General features: G+C 51.8%; 3 protein-coding genes across 17 annotated transcripts; 1 reads left to right on the top strand and 2 right to left on the bottom strand.

Annotated features, from left to right (window-relative positions):
- Nucleotides 1–2: 2 nt before the first annotated feature.
- Cfl1 (cofilin 1) lies at nt 3–2,868 on the bottom strand (the record flags this gene model as incomplete). The annotated part of the gene is made up of 4 exons (XM_004627359.2): nt 2,723–2,868; nt 611–918; nt 305–381; nt 3–91 (listed from the first exon to the last, which is right to left on the bottom strand). Coding segments are annotated over exons 1-4 (477 nt in total), but the record flags the coding sequence as incomplete, so codon positions are not given.
- A 1,930-nt stretch (nt 2,869–4,798) lies between these two features.
- Nucleotides 4,799–10,820, top strand: Mus81 (MUS81 structure-specific endonuclease subunit). 9 transcript variants are annotated; one of them, XM_023710632.1, is made up of 16 exons: nt 4,799–5,461; nt 5,550–5,679; nt 5,907–5,953; nt 6,460–6,558; nt 6,708–6,788; nt 6,925–7,010; nt 7,549–7,689; nt 7,770–7,865; nt 8,209–8,330; nt 8,420–8,517; nt 9,058–9,174; nt 9,265–9,360; nt 9,502–9,630; nt 9,705–9,808; nt 10,240–10,323; nt 10,411–10,819. In XM_023710632.1, the coding sequence occupies exons 1-16, from the start codon at nt 5,327–5,329 to the stop codon at nt 10,475–10,477; spliced, it is 1,632 nt and encodes a 543-aa protein (XP_023566400.1). In that variant the 5' UTR covers nt 4,799–5,326; the 3' UTR covers nt 10,478–10,819. The 9 variants fall into 9 exon arrangements, with proteins under 9 accessions (XP_023566400.1, XP_023566398.1, XP_023566397.1 ...); XM_023710630.1 differs by having other exon boundaries at nt 5,550–5,724; XM_023710629.1 differs by having other exon boundaries at nt 5,550–5,724; nt 5,907–5,992; nt 6,708–6,776.
- Nucleotides 10,821–12,144: 1,324 nt separating this feature from the next.
- Nucleotides 12,145–19,877, bottom strand: Efemp2 (EGF containing fibulin extracellular matrix protein 2). 7 transcript variants are annotated; one of them, XM_023710759.1, is made up of 11 exons: nt 19,853–19,877; nt 18,539–18,610; nt 18,259–18,307; nt 17,459–17,665; nt 16,825–16,947; nt 16,408–16,524; nt 16,155–16,274; nt 14,460–14,579; nt 14,245–14,371; nt 13,841–14,036; nt 12,145–12,428 (listed from the first exon to the last, which is right to left on the bottom strand). In XM_023710759.1, the coding sequence occupies exons 1-11, from the start codon at nt 19,859–19,861 to the stop codon at nt 12,267–12,269; spliced, it is 1,302 nt and encodes a 433-aa protein (XP_023566527.1). In that variant the 5' UTR covers nt 19,862–19,877; the 3' UTR covers nt 12,145–12,266. The 7 variants fall into 7 exon arrangements, with proteins under 7 accessions (XP_023566527.1, XP_023566524.1, XP_023566525.1 ...); XM_023710756.1 differs by having other exon boundaries at nt 18,539–18,656; nt 19,853–19,869; XM_023710757.1 differs by lacking the exon at nt 19,853–19,877 and adding an exon at nt 19,767–19,783 and having other exon boundaries at nt 18,539–18,656.
- Between the last annotated feature and the right edge of the window lie 3,529 nt (nt 19,878–23,406).

Raw genomic sequence — 23,406 nt, 5'->3', positions numbered from 1 at the left:
GAGATGACGGCACTGCCGCCCAGCTTCTCTGCCAGTGTGCAGCGGTCCTTGACCTCTTCGTAGCAATTTGCCTGTAATTCGTGCTTGATCCCTGTGGGGAAAAAAGAAGGGTTTCTGTGAGCAGAAAACACGGGTGAGGAATTTCTGTGGCTGGGAAGGAGCCATCACAGCAGATGAAAGGGTACTATGTTCCACCCAGTGGGCCAAGAAGACAGGAGTGGGGCCCTCTCCCAAGTTGTTCATTCCTCTCTGCAGCCAAAGCTGGTGCAGAGAGGCACGAGGAAACACCAACACTGGCCCTTACCTGTCAGCTTCTTTTTGATGGCATCCTTGGAACTGGCATAGATCATTTTGCTCTTAAGGGGTGCACACTCAGGGGCCCTGGAGACAAAAACAGGAAAACTTGTAGCAATTCCCCTGAGGCACCAACTTCAAGAAACCCTCAAGCTGGCCTCTGTCTTGGAGTTTCATCAACTTCCCCATTAACATGTATTTTGTTATAACATTCACCCCATTTCCAAAACCCCACCTCTAGCCAACCAGGACTTCTGTAAAACTTCCCTGCTGAGAATGGGGGCAGGTGACAGAATTGCCTGAATGAGCAGCTCACCAAAAGATAAACACCAGATCTTCCTTCTTGCTCTCCTTGGTCTCATAGGTTGCATCATAGAGGGCATAGCGACAGTCCTTGTCTGGCAGCATCTTGACAAAGGTAGCATAGGGGTCGTCCACAGTCTGGCCCACATCCCCCACCAGAATCTCCTTGCCCTCCCCCAGGATGATGTTCTTCTTGTCCTCACTCAGGCAAAAAAGCACCGCCTTCTTGCGCTTCTTCACTTCCTCTGGTGTTGAGGACTTGCGCACCTTCATGTCATTGAATACCTTGATGACACCATCAGAGACAGCCACACCAGAGGCCTAAAGGGCAAGCCAGATACATGTTGTGAGGAAACAGATTCTGGAAACTGCCTCTTTAGTCAGTTCCTCTCCATTTTGAGGAGATCTCAATCCAGATGCCAAAAAGTATAGCCCTTATCCCAAGGGATCACTAATTTCCTTACCAAAGCAAATCACTACTTTTCCACCCAAGCCACTGTCAAAAGACCTGACAGAACACAACCCCAGCGGAGCAGCTACAAAAGAAACTTGCTATAAATTATGTAGTTCAACATCCTCCCTCCCCGATTTTACAGGTTAGAAACCAGAGAATTACGAAAAGCAAAGCATTGGCTGACCAGTGAACTCAGAATTAAAAGAATCCGTGAACTACTGATTTGGTTCTTCACAGTACTCAAATCTCAGCTTTAGGACAAAAAGTACAAGCTTAAAACTTCACAGATGGGAAAGGACCAACACTCGGCAATCTCTTCAGGGAAGAAGCAACCAGGACCCACAATGCTAGCTGCGACACTAAAAGGTGCCAATAGGTCCACAAAGCCAGTCAGAACTGTAACATCATGTAGATGTTACACAAACGACCCTCTTCTTCGCTGGACTATTCTCTACCCTCTAAGAGTAGTGTAGTGTAGCATCTCAAAGGTTGCTGACAGAAATTATCAGGTCAAATACTAATGGCCAAAATCCTCGCGCCCTCTTGAAACATCTACTTGTATCGTGCTTGGAGAAGCCCTAGCCAGAAGGACTGTCCATGGCGAAATCCGCCCCCCCCCAGCTGCAGAGGAAGCAGGACACGTGACCCGACCGCTTCCGGAGTGGGCGGAGAAAAGATGTGCGAGCTCGGCCCCCTCCCCAAGAGAAAAACCCATACCCAAGAGGTTACCGCATCTTCAACGCCCAGACGGGCAAGATCGGTTTATCAGCTCCAGGCGGTAGCCTGAGCAACTTACAAAAGCATCAGTTCTCCATGCCTTCGGGCTCAACACAGGGAACAGAATGGCTTCCAGTGCCCGCTTGGGTCACTTCCCTAAACTCGGCTCCACCCGCAGGCCCTATCCGGGAAAGCCGAAACACAGCTTGTCCTGAGCTATGACTCTGGTGGCTAGGCCTAAACGTGTGCGCACGCGCCGGCCGAGGTGCGGTTCAGCCTAGCCCGGGGTATGGGCAAGAACCCAGCTCGCTAGCGACCGAGCACAGCTACGGCTTCTGCGGGGTTCACTCCGTGCCTTCCGGTACAAACTCTTAACCACAGGAGCCAGTGTCCCAAACAAGACTCGGTCTTCGCAGCATCCTTCTAGCTGCACCGCCCCCGCCCCTGACGGGCGTCCGCATCCCAGCCACCTGTTCTCTAGACCGACGCGTCTCCTGCCTAGGGAGGGTGACTCGGAGAAAAGAACAGCCTTTGGGTGGGGCGCGCGCGCCGAGGCCTCTCGCGGGCTTTTCTTTCGCAGCCTTGAGTCTGGTTTGGATGCCACGTGCTCCACTCAAGCGCGCACCCTCAAGAACGTCGCGCGACGCCGGCTGCTCCGCGAGGGGCGCGCGCCCGCGTGCCCTGGACCCCTCCCCCACGGTCGGTGTCCGCGCGGGCGCACCAGCGGGGTGGGGGAGGGGAGCCCAGGGGGCGCGCGAGCGACATCCAAAAGCCTACTCTTCTCCGTGCCCACGGGCGCGCACGCGCGGCCCAGCACCACCCGCCGCTCGGTAGGAGACCCTCACCCTGCCCCGGGCGCTGGGGGAGGGGGTGCCGACCTCTACCCTGATGCCCCAAGGGTGCAAACGACAGACCCACTGCCAATCCCTTCGGGCGCCTTAGCAAACCGCTCACCATGTTTCCGGAAGCGAAAGAGAGACTGCAAAAAGAGATGAAGAAGACAAGAGGCGCCGCAGCTGCTGCCGGGACCCGACTGAACACGGCCTCTCCCGGCCCCTTCCGTTTAGTACGAGCCGCACAATGAGGGGCGGGGCGGGCTTCCGGCACTCCCCGCGCGGCCGATGGGAAATGAAGTCCGAGGGTCCTGCGCCGTCGTCTGGCTCGCTGAGTAACTGTCCGACGTGTTGTCTGCTTCTCGGCTTCGCAGTGTGTGCTGGGAAATGTAGGCCAAGACAACAGTAGGGCGGGAATATAGAGCGCAGAATGAGCTCATTGGAGGAATTTCCCAGGGAAGGCTTTGAGCTGAGCAATAGGCCCTGAGCTCCTTAAAAATGACCCGAAAAGGATCTCGGACTAAGCGGTTCTTTATTCCAGGGAGAAAAGATCGTCGTTAGGCCTGTGTGGCGCTTTCTAGATACCTTCGTTTGAAATCTCTTAGTGGACTAGGATTTTGCCTTTTTGCATCGAAGCAACTTCATTGGCCTGAAATCTGGTCTTAAGGCAGGGAATTGCAAATCTAAAGGGTCTTCATTTTTCAGCATCTTCCATGTGCAGAGCCTCTTTAAAGGTCATAAGTAACTTCGGCAAAATAAGAATAAGAGAGGAAAACAGGAGGAAAGGCTATAAGGGGATAGTTGTGAGGAAAGTATTATTAGACAATAAAGGGGGAAGGGCGGGGGTTTGTGCATTCACAACTTCTTTATGAGCCTTTTACCAGGCAGTGAAAAGAGGAACTAGAGACTAAGCTGGATTTGAATTTAAGTTGATAGGTTTATGGACTTTGTTTTTTTGAGACAGGGTCTCGCTACGTATTTCAGGCTGGCCTGGATTCGCTATGTAGTGACCACGACGATCCTCCTGCCTCAGCCTCCTGAGTGCTCTACCATGCCTGGGTGGTTTGTGGTTATTTAATATTCTCATAAACTGTGAGAGCATAAGCCTAAAATAAACTGGAGTGGGAGGCTCCAACAAGATTTTGTTGGCTTAGAACAATGACCATGGCCTCACACTTCTCTTGCAGGAAGAGAAGGCAAGGTCGCCAACAAGTCTGAAGCCCAACAGAACCAGAGGCCTTGATGGCATAAGCAGAATAAAGGATGTAAATACAGAGATACCCAGGAATGGGGTACCTCACAGAGCATGCCGGGGGTTGTAGTCACGGACATCCACCACACCACCCACCGGCAGAGCTCTGGGACCTCCAGGTGGAGACTGAAGCTTGACCGCCCCCCCTCCCCGCCTTCCCCGAGCGCCCTTGGCTGAAGAGGCTAGCTCCACCTTTTTTGAGCTTCGCAGTTCCCAGAGTAACAACCAGGCGGGGGGGGGGGGGGGGGGCTTTACAGTTACCGTGGTGACGCGCTCCGCCCGCCCCCGGCCGCCTGATGGCCTAGATGTCCTTATTAGGACAAGAGACTAGAGGGGGCGGAGCCAACCCGAACACCCGCTTCAGGCTCCTTATAAGGCCGCGTTGGGAGGGAGGCGGGAACACAGAATCGGCTGAAGATGCAAGGCTGTAGGCTACGTTTAGTGTGAAGGGGCGGGCCTGGCGCTCCAGTACGGGCTCTGGCCTCCGAGGCGCGAGATCTGCACTTCTGACTCTCAGCATTAATAGCTAGAGGCCGGCGGGGAGTAGGGTGGGGGAATGCACCAGCCCTGTACCCCTCAACCTGGGATTTGTTTGCAAAATTTTCAGTCAAGGGAAGGGGAGATAGCTCAGAGGCTTAAGTGCCTGCCTGGCAAACGCAAGGTCCTCAGTTTGATCCCCGGTACCCAAAACGCCCCCGAAGTTATCAGTCTCTCTGAGGGCCCCCACTTTCAAAATCTGTCCTATTTACCAGCCGCTCCCCAGGATTCAGCCACATACCTAACAGGGCTCCCCACCTCGCAGGACGCCCTGCTCGTTCTTACAAGTTTTACTCATCTGTTCTTCTACCCAGTCCGTCTAGCTTGGCCCTTCTGTGAGCATCCTCACTTTGCGCCCCCAGCCTGCCCCTCTTCGTTTTTCTCCCTTTCCCCGTGTCCTACCGATAGGGACCACCGTTTCCTCCGAGATCCTTCAGCTTCTCCAATCTTATCTTTGTGTCCTCATCTCCAGCCAGCCCTTCTTGTTTGTCTCTCTCACAGATATACTTGCATTTATTTGTCGTCTCATCTCCTGTACCTCACCATCCGACTGTTCTCAAGTTATCTATATCAAGCGTTCTTTGCATGGATGATGCTGAAATTGATAGTCTTATGAATAATGGAATTGCCAGTTTCACTTTTTGTTAAGTTCCGCCCCAGACAGCCCTCCTCGTCGCAGGAGGCGCTGTCCGCTTTCCTATCGCCTGCCACAGAGATGGATGCACCCGCTTCGAATCTGGTGTGGGAGGAAGAGGCAGGTCAAGGCTCCAACCTGGGTCTAAGAGGCTGATCCGGACCTGGGGGAGTGTAGCCCCAGGCTTGTAGATACTGCTCTTGTAGCTGTCAGAGTAGTACAGGGAGGAACAATCAGAGTTCCTCTGGGAGCAGTTGATTGGGAAGGTCCTTTCCAGTGCCGGCGGATCCGCTCTGGGGTTCATGGCGGCGCCAGTCCACCTGGGCCGGAAACGCCCGCTACCGGTTTGCCCCAACCCGCTCTTTGTACGCTGGCTGACCGAGTGGCGGGATGCGGCGGCCAGCAGGGGGCGCCGCACGCGCTTCGTGTTTCAAAAGGTGGGTCCCAAACTGGGTCAGCTGGGGTCAAGTGTTGGCTGAGCCAGGCCACCTGCCCTGCCCTCACCGAGCTCCCTACATCTGCCAGGCACTGCGCTCCCTTCGGCGCTACCCGCTGCCCCTGCGCAGCGGGAAGGAAGCTAAGATCCTCCAGCACTTCGGAGACGGGCTCTGCCGAATGCTGGACGAGCGATTACAGCAGCACCAAGCATCGGGTGGTGAGCACCTTTGCAGGAATGGGGATGATCCCCTGCCTCCTCGAGGTGCAGCCTTTGTGTACACCTTAGATACCTTAGCTTTAAGTTAGTACTCCGGTACTAGTTAGTGTTTAATCTGGGGCTGATGGTTGATGCACTCCATCTCCTGGTTCACATATGTGAGCAGATGCATCTGAGATTGCCCACGCCTGCCAGATTACACCAGGTTGACTTTCTTCTGCTCTCAGGTGACCATGCTCCTGACTCACCATCTGGAGAGAAGAGCCCAGTCCAAGTAAAGTCATCTGCCCAAACCCAGGACTCTTGCATGCCAGTGAGAAAGGGCAAGGGGAGTGGAAAACAGTGGGAGTACTGGGAATAGGATTTTTTTGGTTTGAGGGATTTAGTGGGCTTGGAGCCAGATCTCTGTAGTGATTGACTTGTCCTCAGACAAGGTTTTAATTCAGTAAATGGGGATATGGGTAACACCTGTAGAGGAAGTGCCACAATTAAGCTACTTAAAGGGCCCAGCCCAATTAGTTTTGGATTGTTGTTACTCAGTGTTCTCCTATAGTGCCGGACAGACAACCCCAGCCTGTCCCTGCCCTGCAAGTATCCACTGTCTCATGCTGGATTTGCATGGAGTTATTCCACCATCTGGCTTGTTTTCTTGATAAGGAAAGTGGGAAGCAAGTAAGGCTCGTGCCCAGGACATGCATCCTTCTGAAACTCAGTTGTCCTGGGAACTGACCTGACACTGACTGGCAGTATTTATATTCAGAATCTCTTTGTCCCTTTCAGGTTCCAGCCCAGCCCCAAGCAAGAGGCTCTAGTGGCTATTGGCCGGCGCGAAACTCAGGAGCTCGCGTAGTCCTGCTGCAGCTCTACTGGGAGCACCTGGTCAGTGGCTGGCCATGCCAGGAGTGTTGGGAGAGGCAGTGGGGTGAGAGTGTCTGGCCAGGCAAGGTGGACAGAAATCATCCCAGCCATTGGTGCAGGGCCAGGAGCCTAGCACTGAACCTACCCTGTCATGTGTACCATGGTTGCAGGATCCTGATGGTCACAGCTTCCTAACCAAGGAGGAGCTGCTACAGAGGTGTGCCCAGAAGGACCCCAGGGTGAGCACTGAGGTAGGGACAGATAGAGCCTACCAGAGTGCCTTTGTGGCAATGAGAATTGGCATTGGGCCTAGTCTGACCCTTATGCCTGGAGTATAGGGACTTGTAGTATTAGGAGGTCTCTAAGAGTTTTCTCCCCTATCCACAGATAGCCCCTCTGAGTTCTCGACCCTGGCCAGCCCTTCGTTCTCTCCTGCATCGGAACCTGGTCCTCAGGACACACCAGCCAGCCAGGTGGGGCCAATTTCAGGGGACACAGTAGCCAGGGATGGGCCAGCATGCATGGCATTCTTAGTGGGCCCCTGAAGTAAGCCAGCAATTTCCAGACCTGATGCTGCTAGGATTGGAGAAGGCTGTTCCCCACTCCCTGTGACAGCCAATCTGTTGGAGTATCAGGAGGAGAAATTGAGATGGTAGGAGGATGGATGAGTGCCACCTTTAGAGCAGCAAAAAACCTTTGCCAAGGAGACAGCATTTAACATGACTTAAAGTTTGGCTCATAGAGGTATAGAAAGGTTGTTTCAGGGAGGAGAGAACAGCATGAGTAAAGGTCGGAGGAAGTACTTTGAGACATACACATTACAGACCTGAGAAATACTAGGCTAGTCCCGAGGAAACTGATCTGAGGGGCAGGAGAACAGGATAGAGGAGACTTGTTTGTACAGTGTTGCCAAGTGGCTGGTATTGTGGCCCATCTAACTGGTGGTAGTAGGAGAGCCTGCCAAGTATGAATGAAGAAGGGAGAGCTGTGTTCACCTTTTCCATCTCTCAGGTATTCGTTGACCCCAGAGGGCCTGGAGCTGGCCCAGAAGTTGGCTGAGTCAGAAGGCCTGAGCTTACTGAATGTGGGCACTGGGCCCAAGGAGCCCCCAGAGCAGGAGCCAGCATTGCCAGGAGCAGCTTTGGCTGAGCTGTGAGGAGCAAGGGGAAAGGTGGGGGAGAGGGGATGTCCAGCCCTGGGGGTTCTGGCCTCACAGCAATCTCCACCCACAGTGGCGCCAGTGAAGTGGGTGTACAGCAGCCACTGCTAGAGTTGGGGCCTGCAGAGTACAAGGTGGTGTTGTGTGTGGACACTGGAGAGACCAGGGGGTAAGTGAGGGAGAAGAGCTGTGAAGATAACCAGAGGATCCTTAAGGGAGGGGAGTACCTGCCTACCTTGACTTTGTTTATTTTATTTTTCTGTATTTTAGGGAAGGGTCTACAGGGTATTCAGGGTCTCACTACTAGATCTGACTTATAGTGATTCTCCTGTTTACAGCCTCCCTAGTGCTGGGATTACAAGCGCACCACCACTGTGCCCAGTCTGAATTGCTGTGTCAATGCGCCTTGGGGGCAGGGCCGGCAGGCAGGCCTGTGGATCAAACCCCAGCCCTCCACTGAGCTATTTGGCTGGCCCTCCACCTTGACTTTGGCCTCCTCCCTGCAATTTCAGGGTAGGACACAGGCCAGAGCTGCTCCGAGAGCTACAGCGGCTCCATGTGAACTATGTGGTGCGCAAGCTACACATTGGGGACTTTGTGTGGGTGGCACAGGAGACCAGGCCCAAAGACACAGGTAAAAGGATGTGGACGGCTGGCATTAAAGGCCAGGCCTAGTGGGTGAGGGCACACAAAACATCAGGACTCTTCTTGGCTTCTTGGCAGCAAGACCTGCAGAGTTAGTGCTGGATTACATTGTGGAACGCAAGCGGCTAGACGACTTGTGTAGCAGCATCATCGATGGCCGCTTCCGGGAACAGAAGGTCCCTTCACTGGCCCACTTCCACCTACCCTCTGCTCTGCCTGCTTCAGAGCTGCCTTGCAGGCCCTGGGGAGCCAAGGCACTGTCTGACCTCAGGCAGAACCCCCAGTGTCTCTAGCAAAGCCTCCCTTCAACCTGCTGCAGGCAGCCCCATTTCACATCCCCTCAGGCTGTCCTAGAGCACAGCAGAAAAACGGGATCTGAGCTGGGCAGAGGAGCTTCCTAAAGACCCCTTCTGTACCTAGCCCCTGGGGTCTTGGATAAATGAGGCCCAAATGTAATGCAGAGATTTGGCCTCCATTCCAGCTGCTGGGCTGATCCCACAATCAAGAGGCTATGAACAGGCCAAGGGAGGTCTGCAGGATGGGCTGCATGCAGATGCAGGGTTTTCCCACAAGAGTCAAAGCTTGAGGACAGGGATAGAGTGCCTCAGACAGGTGGATAGTCCAGTAAGGGTGAGAAGGCTAACGGGTGGGACCAGGGTCTGATTTTGAGTGGGGTACGTGGGCTCCCAGGCCTGATCCTGCCTCTGCTTCCCCAGTTCCGACTGAAGCGCTGTGGCCTGGGCCACCGGGTATACCTGGTGGAAGATCATGGCTCAGTCCACAACCTCAGCCTCCCTGAGAGCACACTGCTGCAGGCCGTCACCAACACCCAGGTGAGAGGTGAAGGCAGGGCCAAATTTGCTGGGCCTAGGAACTATGGTGGGGGCCAGGAGTCAGATGCTGCCCTAGGTCAACTTCCACAGGTCATCGATGGGTTCTTTGTAAAGCGAACAGCAGACCTTAAGGAGTCAGCGGCCTACCTTGCCCTTTTGACACGGGGTCTAGAGAGACTTTACCAGGTGAGCAGATCTACCTGTTTGGCCTTGTCCCTTACCTGGGTCCTTGCTTTCCTAAGGGAGGTGAGATGGGTGAGATTCCCCCATTGGTTGGTCTATTGACCCTTAGAACTTCATCCTGGCCTCAGTCCCCTCTTTCCTCAGGACCACACCCTATGCAGCCGCCCCTGGGGAACCCCAGTGTACCCTGAATCGGGAACCAGGCCCTCCCCAAACCCTCTCTGCTCACTCTTCACCTTTGGTGATTTCAACTCTGGAGCCATCAAGAATAAGGTACTGCCTCTGCCCAGACACCTTAGGTGGTCCATTCCCAGCCCAGCCCTGACACAAATCTCTCCCAACCCCAGGCCCAGTCTGTTCGGGAGGTGTTTGCCCGGCAGCTGATGCAGGTGGGCGGAGTGAGTGGGGAGAAGGCTGCAGCTGTGGTGGATCGATACAGCACCCCTGCTAGGTATGACCCAGTGGGGTCCCTTGAGGGTCCTTTCCCAATTCAGCTTAACCACTGCTTTTTGGGAGCAGGCCTGGCTCTGTGTGAAATAAATAGAAAGGCGGGCAGATCTGGCTGAACCCTGAGGAGGTTGGTGGGAGGAAGAAAATAGCCTTTCCTGCAGGAGGGAGGAAAACTTTCCACCTGGTGCAGCAGAGGCAGCTTCCTGGAGTGGGCTCCCTGGAATGGGCTCTGAACCACAGATTGGGGGAGCTTTTGGAGCCTTTACTGGTCTGCCCCAGTGTTGCCCAGAAGCAAGGGCAGACAGGATGAAGCAAGGTCTCAGACTCAGGAAGTATGCAGCATCCTGACCCTTCTGTCCCAGGCTCACCCCTCCTGCCTCAGCTCACATGGTGCTGGCCCAGATGGTCAGCCACTGTATTCCCTACTCCCAGCCTCCTGGCCGCTTATGATGCCTGTGCCACCCCCAAGGAGCAGGAGATGCTGCTGAGCACCATCAAGTGTGGGCGTCTGCAGAGGTGAGGACAAGAGAAAATCTGAAGCGGGTGGTGGGGGCCGGGCTGCCCTAGGACCTGGGCCAACCTTCACCTGCCTTGTTCTTGTAGGAATCTGGGGCCAGCTCTAAGCAGGACCTTGTCCCAGCTCTACTGCAGCTATGCCCCCCTGACCTGAGCTATGCTACAAATGGATCCTAGCCCTCTAAACCTCCCCATCCAGGCTAGCCAGCCTCTTAACCAGGACTTTTTTGGGGGAACCACAATAAAAATCCAAATATTTTCAGCCTTTTGTGTTCTGGAAGGGATGTCAGGCTTCAAGGGCCTTGTGAAATATCTGTACAGAGAGAAGAGACCATATGGTCTCTAGTATTTCTGTTTGCTTGCAGTGCGTGCTGGGGATTGATTCCAGGGTCTCATATGTGCTAGGCAAATGCTTTACTACTACACTGTACCCCCAGCCTGTCCAAGCAGTGTGATGGTGCACACCTGTAATCTCATTACTCTAGAGGCTGAGGCAGGTGGATCTCCATCATGCATTCAAGGCCATCCTGGGCTATAAAGTAATTTCAAGGCCAGCCTGATAGTGAGACCCTGTCTCAAACAAAGCAGGTACCTGGTCAGGGAGGTAGAGGCAATGGGTCCTGATAGTCTTGGATCTCCCCACCCCCAGTACTGGAGATTGAACCCAGTACCTTTGCACAAGCTGTATTTTTAGCCCTTTGTTTCATTTATTTTTTGTTGTGTTTTATTTTTTGACACAAAGTCTGTGTAGGGGCCGGGGAGATGGCTCAGTGGAATAAGCGCTTCCCTGGCAAGCGCAAGGACCTGAGTTCAATCCCCGGTTCCACCAAAAAAAAAAGTCTGTGTAGCCCAGGCTGACTTCAAACATTTGGTAATCCTCCTGGCTCAGCCTTCCAAGTGCTGGGATTATAGGCGTGCACCACCAGGTCCAACCCACATTTGTTTTTAAAAAATATTTTATTTATTTATTTATTTGGTACAGGCTTTCACTATCAGCTCTGATGTGTAGTGATCCTTGTATCTCAGCCTTCCCAGTGCCAAGATGTGCACCACCATGCCCAGTTTTGGACTGGAACAGGCACTCCCTGTGTTCTAGAGATCAAACCCAGGTCCTTGTGCTTGCCAGGCAGGCACTTAAACCACCAAGCTATCTCCTAGCCCCCATTAAAATAATAATAATTTTGAGATTAGATCTGAGTTGCTCAGGGGCTTTGTGATCCTCCTATCTCAGCCTTCCAGAGCACTGGAATTATGGGTATGGGCCACCATGCCTTTTTTTTTTTTTTTTTTTTTGGTGGAACCAGGGATTGAACTCAGGCCCTTGCACTTACCAGGGAAGTGCTTATTCTACTGAGCCATCTCGCTGGTCCCGCCATCTCCCTGGCCCCCATGCCTAGTTTTTGAACTACTTTATTCATATAATTTGGATGGTCCTTGATCAAATATGATTTCTGTTCTTAAAGAGATTTTATACCTTGGAAAGGAAAACCTGGAAAAGCATTCACAGTCTCCTTGTCTATCAGGCCCAGGCAGCTAAGTAGAGCTTCAATTGTGAACTTCGAGGCAGAGCTAGGACTGGAAGCCTGGGGCTTCTGGCACTGTCTCTAGCAGGGGTTTCTTGGGCCTCTTGCCAACCAGTCACACCCAAAGCTTGGCATACCTCATCACTTCCTGTCTGAAGTCTGGTACATAGCTCCCATCAGTGGAGGCCCCTCATCCTGAACACGTCCCCCATCCCCATTCCACAGGATTTAGCTTGCTTCCCACAAGCCCAGCCCTTCCCCAAGCTGAGGTTACCCGTCCACCTCAGCCACCAGGAGGCTTCTTTCTCCCTTTATTTGCCTTTCTCTTTCTTCCCTTCACAACATTTTCCCTTTTATCAAAACAGTCATCCCTGCCCCCCAGGCTCCTTGGCTACAGGGGACAGTGCAGAGGGTCCCCTCTCAGAAAGTATAGGCCCCCACGAAGATGGTGAGTCTCAGTACAGAGCTGGCCCGGTAGCTCATGAGGGAGTTCAAGGTGACCATCTCCAGGTCCAGCACGTACTCCCGGGGGCCTGTCACTGGCCGGGCGAGGACCAGCATGGCGCTGACATTGTTGATTTGCTGCAGGGCACAGTGGGTAGAAGGATATAGAGACTGTGTTAGCCTATGTGCCACAAGTCTGCCCTACCATCACTTCCCTATCCTGTGGCTGTGTGATATGTGTGATAGGGAAACAGCCTTAGGTAGGTGTGATTCAAACCATCATCTGGCTTTTTTTTTGATGGAACTTGGGATTGAACTGAGGCCCTTGTGCTTGCCAGGCAAGTGCTTATTCTACTGAGCCATCACCCTGCCCTGCCCCCCCCCCGCCTTTTTTTTTGAGACAGCATCTTACTCTAGCTCAGGCTGGCCTTGTACTCACTATGTAGCCCCGGATGGCAAAGAACTTGCAGCAATCCTGCCTCAGCTTCCCAAATGCTGGGATTACAGGTGTGTACCACCCTGCCTGGCTTCTCATCCAGCTCTTTGATGATACTCTGGAGATTTTCCTGTCCTGCGCCCAGGTCCTGCCCTCAGAGATCTGTCACTGGTGTTATCCTCATTTCTCGCTAGTGTGTGTTACTTTGTTTAACTGGAGTTAACTGATTCAAGGCTAAGTGTTATTTGGGGATGGCAGGGATTTGGCTTCAAAGCATTCAATGTCAAAAAAACAAGCTCAGATGCTACAGACATCCAAGAATACAGCATGGGGACCTCAAGACTGATACCCTTGCTCTCCTCAGTGTGAGCCACATCTGGGCCCTTTACTCACAGCTTGCCAGCAGAACTAGCTTCTCTCACCAGGGTTCCTGCACTTACACCATTACCTGTTTTATGGATCAACAAACTGACGTCAGATAGAGAAAACCAGTACCAGACTTCAAACCCCAATGATGCAGGGCTTGTCACTTAACATCAACTGTTTATACCCTGGCAAATAGAATACTACCTCTCCACCCCACTTCCCATAGAAACCCTGCCTCTGGGGGTGGGGCTTTAAAAGGGGCCAGGCTGAGTGGCAAGGATCTCATTAGGGTTCCAAGAATTTCATTTTATGTATTTGGTACAGGATCTCACTATGCAGCTCAGCAGCTCAGACTCGTAGTGATCCTCCTGGTTTCAGCCTCCTGGTCTCGGTGACTGGCTCAGTGCACCATACTACTGGGGATCAAACACTGGTCCCTGTGCTTGCCTAAGCAGGCATTCAGTCCATTGAGCTATCTCACCGGCCCTGTAGGAATTTCATTTTATTTATTTATTTATTTTTTTTTATTTGTGTGTGTGTGTGTGTGTGTGTGTGTGTGTGTGGCCAGCTCAGCCCACCAGGGGGCGGGCTGGCTGGCATGTGGTGCTGGGGGATTGAACCGTGGTCCCTGGGCTTTGCTAAGCTTGTTCTAAGTAGGTGCTTTAGACCACTGAGCCATCTCACCAGCCCCAAGGAATTTCATTTTAGATCATGCGTGTCAGCTGAGAGGAGTGGGGGAGGGTCTTACCCTAATGTAGAAGTCCCCCTGTGAATTTCCGGCACGTATCTGAAAGGCATTGTAGGCCCCAGGGTAGACAGAGGTGGCTTGGATCTGGAATACATCAGCAGGCACACTGCGCTCCGAAGTGATGCTCATATAGCGGTGCACAATGGATGAGGGCTGCTCCCGGCACAGAGGGTTGGAGGCAGGACAGAGACAGCGGCTAGGGACCCCCAAATAGGAAACAATAATGAGTGTCTACCTGACCCGTCCCCCTAAAGAGGGAACCCCAAAAGGATCCTCCCGCTCCTGCTGCAAGAATACAACTCCCATCACCCAGCAGGGCACTTGCCAACACATTTAGGCATGAGTCTATTCATATAGCCCTATAGGAGTTGTATTGTAGGGGAGCCTGGTTTGCATTAACTCACTTGTCAGACACCTGAACGTAGGGCTCCACACAGCGGTTGGTATCCACGCAGCGGTAGCCCCCATGGAAGTTGACACAGGTTTGGGCCTCAGAGCACTGGTGTGCACCCGACTCACACTCATCAATGTCTGTGCCAGGGGAAAGGGGCTGGAATCTAGGGTGTCAGGTCAACAGCCCCTGACATCACCCTGCCTGACCCATCCAGGCAACCAGTACCTTGGCAGAGACGCGTGGCCAACAGCTGGTAGCCCTGAGGGCAGTGGCAGGAGAAGCGACCTGGCTCGTTGACACAGCGATACTGGCAGAGATAACTGGAGTAGCTGCACTCATCGATATCTGAGGGAGGGTGGGGATGAGGACCCTGGGCCATCCTTACAATTGGATCCCACAAACGTTTATTGAGAGCCCAGCCCCATGTAAGGCTGAATACAGGAAGAGAGAAAGGGATGAGACTAGCTCTGCAAAGCTCAGGTCGGGGGATATAGGGTTCTAAGAAACATCTGAGGGGTGGGGTGTAGTGCAGTGGAAGAGTGCCTAGCATGCACAAGGCCTTGGGTTCAATCTCTAGCACTGCCCAATAAATAGAAAGGTAGATCTCCCCAAACTCCCCTGGTCATAGATGTCTGTCTTTGCCCCAAGACTGTAAGAGTTAAAACACTAGAAGTTAGGTGTGGTGGTGCACGCCTCTAATACCAGCACGTGGGAGAGGCTGAGGAAGGTACTGGGAGTGTGAGTCCAGTTTGGGCTACAGAGCAAGACCTTGTCTCAAAAATCCAAAATAATAATTATAATAGGGTCAGGGATATAGCTCAGTAGCTCAGTGCCTGCCTGGCAAGCTCAAGGTCCTGAGTTCAATTCCAGGTACTCCCCAAAAACCCAAAAATTATAAACTAGAAATCTAGAGACTTGGGAGTGAGTCCTACTGACTGATTTTGGGGAACCTCAGTTTTCCTGCCAATAAAATAGGTTAGATTATATGAGTCCTGTGTTTCAGTGACTTGACCAGTTCCTGCACCCCACAATCATTCCAAGCACCCAGACACCTCATGCCAACATGAGTAAGATGCTGTTTGTTTTACTTTATCCTCTCTTGTGCTACCAGGCACCCACACGGCTCTAGTCTGCACAGCATCATCACATAGAGTGTGTGTCAGGTGACATGGGGGAAGCACTGGATCAAGGACCATCTTATCCTTGCTATGAACACAGAGGCAAGGCACTTTATCTTCTGAGTGGAAGGATAAAAGGCACCATTTACCTAGAACCTCATGCTTATTTTTTATAATCCTTGTAACCCATAAAGAGATGCCTATGTCTTCATTTAACAGAGGAAGGAAAAATATTACGCCTATCTTCCTAGGATTCTTGCCAGGATTAGCAAGTCCGAGTATATAAGGGAAATGCCCTGCATGGGGCCTATTCTCAATGAATCATTCATTTTAGCTACTTCAGACTTAAGCCTTTCAGTGTCCTTCAGCCTCGAGACGACCCATTTTACAAAAGAAATACCCTTAGAGAAGAGCAACTCTTGCTAGAGCAGGATTTGAATGCAGGTTGGTCAAAAATCCAGTAAGAATGTTATCCTTAAAAAAGGTGGGGGGCAGGGAGATGGCTCAGTAGAATAAGTATTTGCAAGAGCAAGGGCCTGAGTTCAATCCCCAGTTCCACCAAAAAAAAAAAAAAAAAAAAAGGAATGTCATCCTTCTCTGTCTCCCAAGTGAGCTGCAGTAGAGACCCAACTATGCCGTCATGCCAGGGTGGGAGTGCTCAGCAATGAGCCCAGAATGGATTATGTGACAGGTACAGTGGTGCAGACAGAGGTGGGACATGAAGGAAATGAAGGACTCTGTGGCCTGAAGCAGGGCCTGAGGAGACCAATGCAGGAGCCCAAGGCCGCAGAGGTGCTCTCACCGCTGCAGGAAAAGCCATCCCGGTGTAGCTCATAGCCCTGGTTGCAGCGACACAGGAAGGTCCCATAGGAATTGAAGCAGCGCTGCTCACATGGGGCCCCCATGTCACACTCATTCACATCTAGGGGTAGAGGAAAAAATGGAAAAGCGGAAGAACACTAGAACCAAACTGCACCTGAAAGGGAGCCTCCCACCTTCTCCACCACCACCATTTCCCTGCCCAGAACCAGGAATCTGGCCCAGCCCAGCCTCACCCACACAGGACCGGTTGTTGGGCCCCAGCTGGAAGCCCGGCTCGCACTGACAGCGGAAGGAGCCAGGAAGGTTCACACAGCGGTGCTGGCAGTATCGGTAGCGGCACTCATCTATGTCTGGGAAAGAAGCAAGGGAAAGAGGGTAGAGCAGAGGTCAGGTGGGATCTTAGCTGGTGGAACTCAAGGCCTTGGCATTCATGGTCCTGTCTTTGTCTAGGGAGCAGGACAGGGCCAGGACCACATCAACAAGGACAGCCCCCCATGACAGCCTTTTATATTTTATGATGACAAGAGGACACAGGTAGCAGGGGACTAGGGTAAAGCCCAGAGGTAGGGTAGAATAGAGGTCTGGTACTAGGTCAAGAGCTAGGCTGGAGGTACAGAGCAAGGCCTGGAGAGGTCACTCCTTGGACTTACCCACACACTCGGGCCCAATCTTGCGATAGCCATCAGGGCAGGTGCACTGGTAGGAGCCAGGCAGGTTATGGCAGTCCTGGCTGGGGCGACAGTCGTGCAAGGCCTGGGCACACTCATCCACATCTGTGAGAGATACTACTCAGCCCCTGCCTGTAATCCCACACCAGCAAACAGGACAGATACCTCAATTTGGGAGGGTACCACAGGCCAGATACCAATTCACATGGATGCATGGATGATTGGTACCCCAAAATGTAAACATGTAAATTAGATCCCCTCAACACAAATGACAATCCACCAGCCTGAACCAACTGGAAGGCTACCCCAAAACTATGACAGCTCATGTTGGGGGCACTGGAATCCACCCTGGGGGCTGGGGAGATGGCTTAGTAGAATAAGCGCTTGCCTGGCAAGCACAAGGGCCTGAGTTCAATCCCTGGTTCCACCACAAAAAAAAAAAAAAAAAAAAAAAAAGGAAAACACCCTGGCCTTTTGGTTTGGAAGGGGGCATCTGAATGAGGGTTGAGGATGTTACCCTGAGGAGCTAGTGGCTTTGAACAAGGAAGAATTATGAGGTCTAAATTTTAAGATTCTTGGTAAGAGAAAATCTGGGTGCCCAAGCAGCTCCACTTACCCACACAGCTCTCCTGTTGGTCGGGTTCATAGCCTGGTGGGCAGGTGTTGGGGTGTTGAGCAGGGGGCACTGGTGGAGGGGGTCCCTCGCCATGCAGGTCATTGATGACAGCAGCTGAGCGTGGTAGGCACAAGTAGCCCCCATAGTGATTGATGCATTTCATTTCTCCCTTGCAGGCCTCGGGGATGGTCAGGCACTCGTTGACATCTGCAGAGAAGGGTCTGCTAGGCATGGCCAGTCTCCTGGACTGGCCCTAGAGGGAAAGGGGTCAGCAATCCTGTTTGGCCTTCTCTAAACTGTCAGATTGGTTAAGGTCTAGCTTGTATTCTAAGTTAAGGCTGCCTTCCCAGGACCCCTTCCTCCAGGCTCTCCCAGGGCTGGACGGGGGATAGCTGTTCCCACAGTTTCCCCCATTTTCCTGCCTCCAAGTGGGTCTCTATCCCTCCTCACTGTCCCCAGGATCTAAATTAGCCCAGGCAGGATTGGCAGGCCTGCTGACCCACCCCTGTGGACACTGCCCTCCCACACTGCAGTGGGACAAAGAGCTAAACAGAAGAGTGGTTCACACTAACAGTATACACAACCCAGCTCTCCTCTGAGCAGTGCCCAGTTGCTCTCTTGCCTATTGGGGGTAGAGGCGAACTTCCTGGGTTTCTTGGAGGGAGGAGCCACCACTCAGAGCCATCCCCAGAGAACCAGAGTTGGCCTGGACCCAGCAGATCTACAGCTTAAGGAGTCTGGGGCATCCTTGGGAAGCAAGAAAACTTCCTGGTTCCTGGGGGTCCCGGAGGCACACTCACCCCGGCAGTGCTGGCTGTCTGGGTCCCACTCATAGCCATCTGTGCATTCCTGGGAGGGAACCAGAGGTGGCCAGTGATCGCCCCACCTTTCCTCTCCCTGGCCAGGCCAAGACCAGGACCTGAGCTCCTTCACCCTCCCTCCTGGCCTGCTCCGCACAATGGCCCCCTGCGGTTCCACCCACCAGGGGAGGGGAGAAACTTCCCCAGCAGTGGCAGCTCCAGAGTTTTGGTCTCTATCCCTGCTGATCTAGTCCCAGGCCAGCAGCCCCATGGTCCCTACCGTGTAGCTGTCCGGCTCCTCGGAATCCTGGGGATAGGCTGCCCCCAAGAGCAACAACAGCAGGGCCCAGAGCTGTAGAGACCCGGGGAAGCAGAAGGCGAAGGGGAGCATCCTGGGGCTGAGAGATGGTGGGCAGGGCTCAGGGGTCTCTGCCATGGGACCACCTATTCCCTGTTTCAGCCCCAGCCCCAGCTGTCTTCTCTCAGGATCGTATTTTAGCCTGGGAGCCTCCCAGACTGGGGGCTGAGTCCTCTCGCGGGCCCACTGGCCGGGGCCGCCCCGCCCCCGCCCGGTCCCGCAGCCGTGGTGCGGGCCGAGGAGCTCAGGCCTCTGGGTCTGCGTTGCGCGTCTTGGCCAACTCGGCCCCGCACCCTCCCCCCACGCACGGCCCCAAGGGCTCACTTGGGCCAGCGGCGCCCGGCTGCTCGGCTGATTCTGGCAGTGCCTGCGGGCACACGGACAGGCTGACCGCGCAGCTCCCTGGACGCGCGGCCCCAGGAAGCGCCCCCCGCCCGCCCGCCCGCCGCTGCGCGGCCCACCCCTGCGCTTCTGCCCGCCCTTCGGCGGATTCCTGAGCCCGCGCCAGGGGGAGGGACCCCGACCCCTGCTTCTCCGCCCCTGGCTGGCCGCAGGCCCCCTCCCGGTCCCCCGCGGCGCCTCCAGCAGCTGCCTCTCGGAACCTGGCCAGAGGCCCCCTGTGCGGGGTACTGGGGTCATCAACCTGATGCCAGACCCCCCAGAGTTACCTGGGGACTCCAGACCCCGGCGAAAAATGTTATCCTGCGCACCTAGACTCTACCCAACCTGCACCCCAGAGTTTCATCCTGTTCACCCACACCCTTAATCTTGTGAAGCACTCTGGATTCGGGCGCCTCCCCGAGTATACCGGGCACCTAGAGCCCCTTTTATACCTAGGGCTCCTAATCTTCACTCTGCTCCCTCCCTCAATGTATTCTGTGCTCCCAGACTGTCACTCGAGATGATCCCAAAACTTCATCCAGGGTTTCTGGATCCTCGCCCAGACGCACGACGCCGCTGGGCACAGAAATGTCCGTCACCCTTCTCTCCTCCACCCCAAGGCTGCCTTCAGCCCGCTGATCCCCCCAGCTTCTGCGCGACCTCCCCAAACCTTCCATCCTCAAAGCTACAGCAATCTGGGGGCGTGCGCAGCTGTTCTCTTTTGGCCCCAAATGAATGGAAGCCCCCGAGAAAGTAAGCAAGCGTGAACCTGGGAGCCCAGGGCACAGGGTCCAGGGAAAGACCTTTCCCAAGGCTCCTTTCACCCAAGATCCCCTTTCAGGTCTCGCCACCCACCCCGAGCATCCTTGGGGGTGGAATCTGGGCGGATCTGGCTCCCAGGAAGGGGCGGGGCCTCACTTTGCCCACGTCTCAGGGCGGGGCTAGACGGGAAGAGGCCGCGTGTCCAGGGATCCCCAGCTCTGGGCCAGACTGCTAGCGGGAATAACCTGGCCTTCTCTTCTCTTTCATATCCCTTCCTTTCCCAACAGTCGCCCCCACCATGGCTCCGGGAAGGGAGTGTACAGACAGGTGGGTCCCAAGGTGAGCTCTTAGGGTTCAGGGGGAGCTGCTGATCGGAGTTTCTACTCATACCTGCCCCTCAGCCTAGTCTTTTTCCAGACACTGGACTAGTATTTTAAAAATCAGTCTTTAGTTGAGTATGGTGATGCGCACCTGTAATCCCAACATTCAGGAGGCTGAGGCAAGAAGATAGCAGTGAGTTCAAGGCCAGCTTGAGGTACATACGGAGAACCTGTTCAAGAAATAAAACAAAATAAACACCGACTATATGCTGGATAGCCAGAATATATGCCAGAAGGCCTCATGCCAAGAGAAAATTAATATAGTCAGTGGTTGTTCTCTGTATTGATCTAAAATGAGTTCGCTTGTTGTTTGGTTGGTTCTAGAAATTGAACTCAGGACCTCGAGCTTGCTAGGCAAGCACGGTTTCACTGAGCTATATCTTCTGCCTAATCTAAAAAGATTTGGATGTATTGGTTTCTTGAAGCTGCCATCACAAATTTCATGTTTTAAAACAAAAGAAGGGGCCGGGGAGATGGCTCAGTAGAATAAGCGCTTGCTGGCAAGCGTAAGGGCCTGAGTTCAATCCCTGGTTCCGCCAATAAATAAATAAATATAAAGAGACTATTCTCTTAAAATTGTGGAAGCCGGAAATCCAAAATCAGTATTACTGGGCTAAAGCCAAGGTGTCAGCAGAGCCATGCTCCCTCTGGAGGTTCTAGAGGGGAATTGTTCCTCCTCCTTTCCCCCTCTAGTGGCTGTCACATGCTTTGGCTTGTGGCCACATCGCTGCATCTTGCTCTGTCTGCTCCATCTTCTACTCCATGTGAGCCAAATTTCCTTTTGTCTATAAGAACGTATGTGATTTCATCCAGAGCCCACCCGTTAATCTAGGATGATCTCTCTACCACTTACTCACATATCCAGATATTTTCTATTTGAAGTAACATTTGAAAATTCAGGAGATAGTGATGTGACCCTCTGTTTGGGTGTAGTCTTTAACCTACCACACAGAATATAACCTCAGCATTTCTAACCTCCCCTTCCAGCCATTATGTATTTTTTTTTTTCTCAAAGTTTTATTGACAAACAGATAGCAATGAGAAAGTTTCAAATCATATCGGAAGGACAGTTTCAACAAATAATACACTGCATATATCATTATGTATTTTTCATCTGTGCATTTTTCTTGGACATGTTTCAACTTTTCAACTTGTGCTATTGCTCAGGATAAATAATGGTGTATTTTATATTTTACCTATTTAATCAACACCAGCAACAACCAAGCATACAATGTAATTTTTTCCCCCTCTGGGAATCACACTCAGGACCTTGTGCCTACTAGGCAGGCTCTGTGCCACTGAACTATCATACAATGTAATTTAACAAGTGATAAAAAAAAAATTTATATGACCCAGCAAGTTCACTCTAGGGTCGATACCCAATAGAAACAAAAATACACACACACACACCCCTATAGGAAGTGTTCATAGCAGCACTATACAGGAGCCAAAATAGAAACAACCTAACATTCATCAACTAGTATATCCATATGGTGCAATATTACTCAGCCATGAAAAGGAATGAAATACTGATACATACTAAGTATGGATGAATCTTGAAAATAATATACTAACAAGCCAGACACAAAGATTCTCAAATTCCATTTATATGCAATACCCAGAACAGACAAATTATACAGACAGAAACTATACTACTTGTTATCATGGGAAGGGGACAACAGGGAATGACTGGTATGAATGACTGGGGTATGTGATTTCCTCTGAAAGATGATAATGTTCTGACATAATAGTGATAGTTGCATAATTATGTAAATAAACACGCAATTGCAGACTTTTAATTTTATTTTGGGAAGGGTTTGAATCCAGGGTCTTGTACATGCTATGCAAGTGCTCTACCCCTGAGCTATACTGCCAATCCTGAATTTCACACTTTAACAAGTTATATTCTAAGCCAGGTGTCATCATGCACACCTGTAATCCTAGCATTTGGGAGGCTGAGATAGGATTCCCATGAGTTCAAGGCCACATGAACAACATAGTGAGACCTTGTTTTCCAAAAAAAGGTTATGCTATGTGAATTATATTTAAATAATAAAGTTGTTATTTTGAAAAATGGGCCAGGGAGAGACTTCAGTGGCTTAAGCACCTGCCTAACAAGCACAGGATCCTGAGTTCAATCTCCAGTCCCCCAAAATAAAATTAAATAAATAAAAAATTTAGGGGCTGGAGAGATGGCTCAGTGGTCTAAAGCACCTACTTGAAACAAGCTTGGCAAAGCACAGGGGCCGTGGTTCGATCCCCAGCACCACATGCCAGCCAGCCCCGCCCCCTGGTGGGCTGAGCTGGCCACACACACACAATAAATAAATGTAATAAAAATAAATAAATATAAAAAAAAATTTAAAAAATCTCCTTGACTATCTTTAAAAAGTCAAATATACAGGTATGGTGGTATACATCTGTAATCCCAGTACTCAAGCTACTGAGGATCACCATGAGTTCAAGGCCAGCTTGGGCTACATAGTGAGAAAATCAAATAGTAACGAATGCTGGTGAGGATGTGGAGGAAAAGTAACTCTTCTGCATTGCTCATGAGAATATAAACTAGTATAACCATTGTGAAAATCGGTGTGGAGATTCCTCAAAAAACAGACTAGAGCTCTTTGGTCTCAGAGGCATAAACCAGATGAGGATGGGACCATCATCCATTGAAAAGCTTCCTAACACACACACATCATGCCACTGCTGTGGTGCTAAGGCCTACTACATTCAGAAGTTGGCCCCTGGCAAATATGCTATGCTGCTAAGCACAAGAGAAAGTATAAAGGCTAAAAGGTGAAATACTCCCAGAACTGGGAGAATGAAGCACCTAAAAATTGTGCATGCAAATTCAGGCATGAATTTTGTGAAGGAACAACATCTAAATCCAAGAGAACAGCTACTGAAGCATCCAATTCATCTTGACTTTTGGGTTTTTTGGTGGTACCAGGGATCAAACTCAGGACCTTGTGCTTGCCAGGAAGGTACTTATGCCACTCAGCTATCTCCCTGGTTCGTTTATCTTGAGAAGTTCAACAATTACTCAAAATAAATGCTTTGGCTTTATTTATTTATTTTTGGTATTGGGGATCAAACTCAGGGCCTTGCACTTGGCAAACAGGAGCTTATTCCGCTGGGATATCTCCCCAACCCCTGATGCTTTGGTTTTAAAAGATAAAACAAGCAAAAAACTAAAATTAGAAATTCCTTTTGATCCAGCTAATTCTCTCTTTTTTTTATATTTATTTATTTTTATTTATTACATTT

The sequence above is a fragment of the Octodon degus genome, unplaced genomic scaffold, assembly GCF_000260255.1.
Source record: "Octodon degus isolate 3935 unplaced genomic scaffold, OctDeg1.0 scaffold00018, whole genome shotgun sequence".
Taxonomy (NCBI): domain Eukaryota; kingdom Metazoa; phylum Chordata; class Mammalia; order Rodentia; family Octodontidae; genus Octodon; species Octodon degus.
Note: the sequence above shows the minus strand (reverse complement) of the source record. Positions and strands in the feature narration are given on the sequence as shown.

Coding starts and splice junctions, on each gene's coding strand:
- Mus81 (XM_023710628.1), top strand. CDS start 5,327: ATGGCGGCGCCAGTCCACCTGGGCCGGAAACGCCCGCTACCGGTTTGC. Junction 7,011..7,548: donor AGGACACACCAGCCAGCCAG/GTGGGGCCAATT, acceptor TCCATCTCTCAG/GTATTCGTTGACCCCAGAGG. Junction 8,331..8,419: donor GACCAGGCCCAAAGACACAG/GTAAAAGGATGT, acceptor GCTTCTTGGCAG/CAAGACCTGCAGAGTTAGTG.
- Efemp2 (XM_004627222.3), bottom strand. CDS start 18,694: ATGGCAGAGACCCCTGAGCCCTGCCCACCATCTCTCAGCCCCAGGATG. Junction 16,525..16,824: donor GATTGGGCCCGAGTGTGTGG/GTAAGTCCAAGG, acceptor CTTCTTTCCCAG/ACATAGATGAGTGCCGCTAC. Junction 14,580..16,154: donor GGATGGCTTTTCCTGCAGCG/GTGAGAGCACCT, acceptor ACCCTCCCTCAG/ATATCGATGAGTGCAGCTAC.